Raw genomic sequence first — 6634 nt, forward strand, 5'->3', positions numbered from 1 at the left:
CTCGGGCAGAGCTGCTGTCCACTGCGCGGGGCTTTCCTTGATAACCACCAGTCACCACCTTCGACCCCCAGGGCCCGTGGGGTGCGGGAGCTCCCCGGGGCTCAGCTTTCTACCCTCTCCTGGCCCGGCCCGCCCAGCCCCCACCCGGCAGCCCCGTCCTCTCCCCGGTGTCTGCAGGGGAAGGGGCTGGAGCCTGGAGGGCGGCCCTGGCACCCGGCACAGGGGGACCCCACTTAGACATGGGGTCTCTGCAGAGGGGAGGCGCTGGGGGCGCCCGAGGTCTCGGCAGCTGGAAGAGGCAGAAGGGTCCTCCCTGGAGGAGGGGCGGGCGAGCGGCCCTGGCCGACCTGGGCTCCGGGCTGCAAGAGAACAAAGCCGTGCTGTCCAGGCCACACCACAGCCTGGACACCCGCAGGGCTGACCGCCCCCGCCTGGATGCCCGCAGAGCTGACCGCCCCCCGCCTGGACGCCTGCAGGGCTGACCGCCCCCCACCTGGACGCCCGCAGGCCTGACCGCCCCCCGCCTGGACGCCTGCAGGGCTGACCGCTCCCCACCTGGACGCCCCCAGGGCTGACCGCCCCCTGCCTGGACGCCCGCAGGGCTGACCGCTCCCCACCTGGACGCCCCCAGGCCTGACCGCCCCCCGCCTGGACACCCACAGAGCTGACCACCCCCTGCAGTGGACCCCGGTGGACCCATTTGCACCAAGCGCTTTCTTCCTGCTACCCCTGTAGCAGATGAGAGGGAGGGGCTTCGAGAAGGGTCCTCAGGGCCTTCGGCAGGGACAGGGCCTCGTAGCCTCAGCTGTCCCCACGTAGCCTGGTTTCCCCCAGCACCGCCCAGCCCAGCTAAAGGAAGCCCTTGTACCAGGTCGGCGGCCGGCCGGCTCCTCTACCGATTGTAGAAGCATCGATCTAGGGAGGCAGGAGGGCTTCAGATGGGGCCTGGGGGGTCTCCTGGCCCTGGACCCCTGCTGTCCTCCCCAGACCCAGGCCCCCTGCCGTCCCCTCCAGCCCCCGGCTCCATGGCTGTGAGCCCCACCTTGGCTGGTCAGGTGGATGATGGCCCGGGAGCTCAGCCCGTACCTCCTGCAGGCTTGTTCAAACCTGTTCAGGAAGGCGGGGCTCATCTCTGGGTTGCGCCCTGGGGACAGAGGAGGGGCCACGTGGAGCCGCGCCGCAGCCCCCAGCGCACCCTGTGGGTGGGGGGCCGAGCACCCACCGTAGAGCGCCAGCACCTGGGTCTGCCTCTCGGCCCGGGTGTTGTGCAGGTAGAAGATGATGAACAGCCTGTAGTCCGTCTCCACCACCTGCAGCTTGTTTTGGCCCTGGTCTGGGTGCAGATCCGGCTCAGCCAGGGCCTGGAGACCTCCAAGGCGGCATCGCCCCCACCCTGCCCCCATCCAGAGTCCCCATGGCCCCTCCCTGGCCCCTCCCATCCCAGCTCCCCTCGTGGGGTTGGTGCTAGGCTGGGGCCTCTTGCTTCAGGGTTAAGGGGCCAGGGGGTCCCTAAAATCACCAGAAAGTGACTGGGCTGCCGGTGGGGTGGGTGGGGGGTACCAGAGCCGCAGCCGGAGCCGGCTCCACTCACAGGCGATGGAGAACTCGCCGTTCTTCTCGGTTCTCTCGAAGACCACGGCCACGATCACGCACTCGCCCTGCACCCTGGGAGCAGCATGGGGTGGGCTCGGGCACAGCTCAGCCAAGGGGTCGGAAAGCCACCAGCCCCCCTCGTGTGCACCGGCGGCCCTGGGGAGGGGCCGTCTGTGGGGGTGTCTATGGGGGATTCTGGGGAGGGTCTGTGGTGGGTTCTGTGGGGAGGGTCTCAGGGGGCATCTGTGCAGGGGGTACGTTTGTGGGGGGGCCTGTGGGGGGCCGCTGTGCAGGGGTGTGTCTGTGGAGGGTTATGGGGGAGGATCTGTGAGGGTCTGTGTGGGTCCATGGGGGTCCATGGGGGTCCGTGTGGGTCTGTGTGGGTCTGTGTGGGTCCGTGTGGGTCTGTGTGGGTCTGTGTGGGTCTGTGTGGGTCTGTGGGGTTCTGTGTGGTCTGTGGGGGTCTGTGTGGGTCTGTGGGGGTCCATGGGGGTCCGTGTGGGTCTGTGTGGTTCCGTGTGGGTCCGTGTGGGTCTGTGGGGGTCTGTGTGGGTCTGTGTGGGTCCGTGTGGGTCTGTGTGGGTCTGTGTGGGTCTGTGGGGTTCTGTGTGGTCTGTGGGGGTCTGTGTGGGTCTGTGGGGGTCCATGGGGGTCCGTGTGGGTCTGTGTGGTTCCGTGTGGGTCCGTGTGGGTCTGTGGGGGTCTGTGGGGGTCCGTGTGGGTCTGTGTGGGTCCGTGTGGGTCTGTGGGGGTCCGTGTGGGTCTGTGTGGGTCCGTGTGGGTCTGTGGGGGTCCATGTGGGTCTGTGTGGGTCCGTGGGGGTCCGTGGGGGTCTGTGGGGGTCTGTGTGGGTCCGTGTGGGTCTGTGGGGGTCTGTGTGGGTCTGTGTGGGTCTGTGTGGGTCCGTGGGGGTCCGTGTGGGTCTGTGTGGGTCCGTGGGGGTCCGTGTGGGTCTGTGTGGGTCTGTGGGGGTCTGTGGGGGTCCGTGTGGGTCCGTGTGGGTCCGTGTGGGTCCGTGGGGGTCCGTGGGGGTCTGTGTGGGTCTGTGGGGGTCTGTGTGGGTCTGTGGGGGTCTGTGGGGGTCTGTGGGGGTCTGTGTGGGTCCGTGGGGGTCCGTGGGGGTCTGTGGGGGTCTGTGTGGGTCCGTGTGGGTCCGTGTGGGTCCGTGTGGGTCTGTGGGGGTCTGTGTGGGTCTGTGTGGGTCCGTGTGGGTCTGTGGGGGTCCGTGTGGGTCCGTGTGGGTCCGTGTGGGTCCGTGGGGGTCTGTGTGGGTCCGTGTGGGTCCGTGGGGGTCTGTGTGGGTCTGTGTGGGTCCGTGTGGGTCTGTGGGGGTCTGTGTGGGTCCGTGTGGGTCCGTGTGGGTCTGTGGGGGTCCGTGTGGGTCTGTGTGGGTCTGTGTGGGTCTGTGTGGGTCTGTGTGGGTCTGTGTGGTCTGTGGGGGTCTGTGGGGGTCTGTGTGGGTCCGTGTGGGTCCGTGTGGGTCCGTGTGGGTCTGTGTGGGTCCGTGTGGGTCCGTGTGGGTCTGTGGGGGTCTGTGGGGGTCTGTGTGGGTCTGTGTGGGTCCGTGTGGGTCTGTGTGGGTCTGTGGGGGTCTGTGGGGATCTGTGTGGGTCTGTGTGTGTCCATGGGGGTCTGTGGGGGTCTGTGGGGGTCTGTGTGGTCTGTGGGGGTCTGTGTGGGTCCATGGGGGTCCGTGGGGGTCCGTGGGGGTCCATGGGGTCTGTGTGGGTCTGCAGGGGGTCTGTGTGGGTCTGTGTGGGTCTGTGTGGTCCATGGGGGTCTGTGTGGGTCTGTGTGGGTCTGTGTGGTCCATGGGGGTCTGTGGGGGTCTGTGGGGGTCTGTGTGGTCTGTGTGGGTCTGTGTGGGTCTGTGGGGGTCTGTGTGGGTCTGTGTGTGTCCATGGGGGTCTGTGGGGGTCTGTGGGGGTCTGTGTGGTCTGTGGGGGTCTGTGTGGGTCCATGGGGGTCCGTGGGGGTCCGTGGGGGTCCATGGGGTCTGTGTGGGTCTGCAGGGGGTCTGTGTGGGTCTGTGTGGGTCTGTGTGGTCCATGGGGGTCTGTGTGGGTCTGTGGGGGTCTGTGTGGGTCTGTGTGGTCCATGGGGGTCTGTGGGGGTCTGTGGGGGTCTGTGTGGGTCTGTGTGGTCCATGGGGGTCTGTGTGGGTCTGTGTGGGTCTGTGGGGGTCTGTGTGGGTCTGTGGGGGTCCATGGGGGTCTGTGAGGGTCTGTGGGGGTCTGTGGGGGTCCGTGTGGGTCTGTGGGGGTCTATGTGGGTCTGTGTGGGTCTATGTGGGTCTGTGTGGGTCTGTGGGGGTCTGTGTGGGTCTGTGTGGGTCTGTGGGGGTCCGTGGGGTCTGTGGGGGTCTGTGTGGGTCTGTGGGGGTCTGTGGGGGTCTGTGTGGTCTGTGTGGGTCCATGGGGGTCTGTGTGGGTCTCTGTGGGTCTGTGGGGGTCCATGGGTGTCTGTGGGGGTCTGTGGGGGCAGCTGTAGGCATCTGTGGGGCAGCCGCCCTCGCTCACCTGAAGCGGAAGTTGAACTTGAGGCTGCCGTTGCCCAGGTGCTCGATCCGTCGCACAAACAGGCGCAGGTCCCCGTGCTCCTGCACCCAGGTCAGGTTGTCCGAGGCCATGGAGATGGAGTACCAGGTCCCCGCCACCTGAGGGCCGGCTCCGGTGGGTGGGTGGGGCCCCCGGCACCCACAGCCACCCTCCTGGGCCGGGACCCCTCCCCAGGCTCTGCCCCCTGGGCCGGGACCCCTCCCCAGGCTCTGTCCCCCTGGGCCGGGACCCCTCCCCAGGCTCTGTCCCCTGGGCCGGGACCCCTCCCCAGGCTCTGTCCCCCTGGGCCGGGACCCCTCCCCAGGCTCTGCCCCCCAGGGCCGGGACCCCTCCCCAGGCTCTGTCCCCCAGGGCCGGGACCCCTCCCCAGGCTCTGCCCCCTGGGCCGGGACCCCTCCCCAGGCTCTGTCCCCCAGGGCCGGGACCCCTCCCCAGGCTCTGTCCCCCAGGGCCGGGACCCCCTCCCCAGGCTCTGTCCCCCCAGGGCCCGGGACCCCTCCCCAGGCTCTGTCCCCCCAGGGCCGGGACCCCTCCCCAGGCTCTGCCCCCTGGGCCGGGACCCCCTCCCCAGGCTCTGTCCCCCCTGGCGAGGGAGCAGAGAGGGGCTCGCCTCGTGGCAAAGCTGCCCTGACACGCGGATCAGCGCCCGGAGCCCGCGCTGCCCACCCTGGCCATGTTGTAGTTCCTCTGCACGATGGCCTGTGGGTTCAGGATCTGTGCAGACGTGAAGCTGGGCCCCCAGCCCAGCCCCAGCCCCAGGCCCAGCAGGACCAGCGCCATCCTGTCCCCGGGCATCCCTGCCCGCAGCCGCCCTTATACCCCTGCTCGATGCTCTCCGGCGCCGTGGGCAGCCACCCTGCGGCCATGCGCACATCCTGTGCACCCTGGGAGTGCAGCCAAGGGCCCCCGCAGCCGCCGCCCCCGGCTGCCCACATCCTGTCCGGGAGCCGGCGCGGGGGTTCACCTGCACATCCGGGGAGCTGTGTCAGGACAGGGGGGCCTGTGACCGCCAGGCCTCTGGACCCAAGCCCTCCCCTCAGCAGGCCCTGGGAACTGTGGGTGCCCCCGCCCTCGGCTCCCCAAGGTGGGGTGGACAGTTCTCAGCACCACGTCGGCGTCCGGCCCCCGCCTGGTCTCGGGGCTCCCGTTCGAGGTGTTTGGGACACAAGTCGGGCCTGCAGCTGAGCTGGCCTCCCCGGCTGGGGTGTCCAACCTAATTTGGGGTGAGGGTCTGGGAGCTCGGGAAGCAAACCCAGGGATGCGAGCCAGGGACACAGACGTGGGATCAGTGGACGTGGGCCTGGTCCCTGGCCTATCCGCTTCCTGGCTGAGGACCCTGGTGGGCGGCAGTGGGCAGGGGACTTCCTCAAAGCCGGGGTGGGCCTGGAGGCAGGCGGCTGGGGGTAGGGCCCGTGGGCACCTGTCTGGGCCCCCCCCCCCCGCCCTGCAGCCCCTGGGGCCCCTCTTCACAGCCGAGCTCCGAGCAGCAGGAAGTGGCAGGGTCAGCGGGCAGCTGAGCCCAGGGCTCCACGGGGTCGTCAGCTGGCCCTGCTGTGCGCAGTCCTGGAGCTGAGGTCCCAGTGTAACCGCGGCGCGGCCGGGGCGGCGGGCAAGGTTCTTTCTGGAGCGCAGGGCCGGGGCTCAGCACCAGCCGAGTGGTGGAGCACCTGCTCCCCGCACCACACCGGCAGGATGGGGAGCGGGCGCAGACACGGCTCCTCCCGGCGGCGGCTGAGCAGGCGCACGGGCTCAGAACAGCATGCTGCTGCAGGTCGGTGTGTTGGGGACGAGAGGGTGGTGGCCGGTGTGGCCTGGCCCTCCCCAGCCGGCCTCACCTGCTTCCTCTCGGCCGCATGACCTCCCCCGTGCCCCCCAGAGGAGCTGGGACGGCCCTGGCAGGAAGGGCCGGCCTCCCCTGTCCCGTGGGTCTGTCCTGTCCTGCTCAGACCTGACTGATGTCCACTGAAGGTCACCGGGCAGGACCCACTCTGTCCCCACGTCCCCCGCTCCTGCCGACCCGGGATCCAGTCACCGCTCACCTCCAGCACCGTGGGTCTCTGGCTGGAACGAGAGCTCCCCCTCGGGGCAGAAGCGAGGCAGACCCGTGCAGTGGGTCCGGCGACAGTGACAGCACACGGGCTCTGGGGGCAGGTGGCCACCCCTCTGCCTCTCTGGCCGGAGTCCAGGGTGCCCCTGCCTACCACAGGTCCCTTGGTTTGGGGAACCCTAGAGATGTTCACTTCCTTGTTTAAATCCGCCTCCACCCAGACTGAGGAGTGGGGGCCTGGGCCGGGCCCCCTGAAGTCCACCTGCCCCGTCCAGCTCCCGACGGGTGGCCAGCCTCGGTAAAGTGCCGAGTCAGTGACTGGACGGATGGGGGATGATGGGCATGAGTGGCTGGTGGGAGGGACCAGCCCTGGTGACCCCCTGCTGACCCTCGGCGCCTTGGAGGTGCCCTCCCCGGGGCTCCCCACAGGTCAGGG

The 6634-nt window shown here is 69.3% G+C and overlaps 1 protein-coding gene across 1 annotated transcript; it reads right to left on the bottom strand.

The window, feature by feature from the left end:
• Positions 1 to 892: 892 nt before the first annotated feature.
• On the bottom strand, positions 893 to 4931 carry LOC133755586 (epididymal-specific lipocalin-9-like). Its single transcript, XM_062185670.1, has 6 exons — positions 4818 to 4931; positions 4113 to 4249; positions 1592 to 1665; positions 1223 to 1333; positions 1043 to 1144; positions 893 to 915 (listed from the first exon to the last, which is right to left on the bottom strand). Exons 1-6 carry the CDS (start codon positions 4929 to 4931, stop codon positions 893 to 895), a joined length of 561 nt encoding a protein of 186 aa, XP_062041654.1.
• Between the last annotated feature and the right edge of the window lie 1703 nt (positions 4932 to 6634).

Source organism: Lepus europaeus, unplaced genomic scaffold (genome assembly GCF_033115175.1).
Source record: "Lepus europaeus isolate LE1 unplaced genomic scaffold, mLepTim1.pri SCAFFOLD_582, whole genome shotgun sequence".
NCBI lineage: Eukaryota > Metazoa > Chordata > Mammalia > Lagomorpha > Leporidae > Lepus > Lepus europaeus.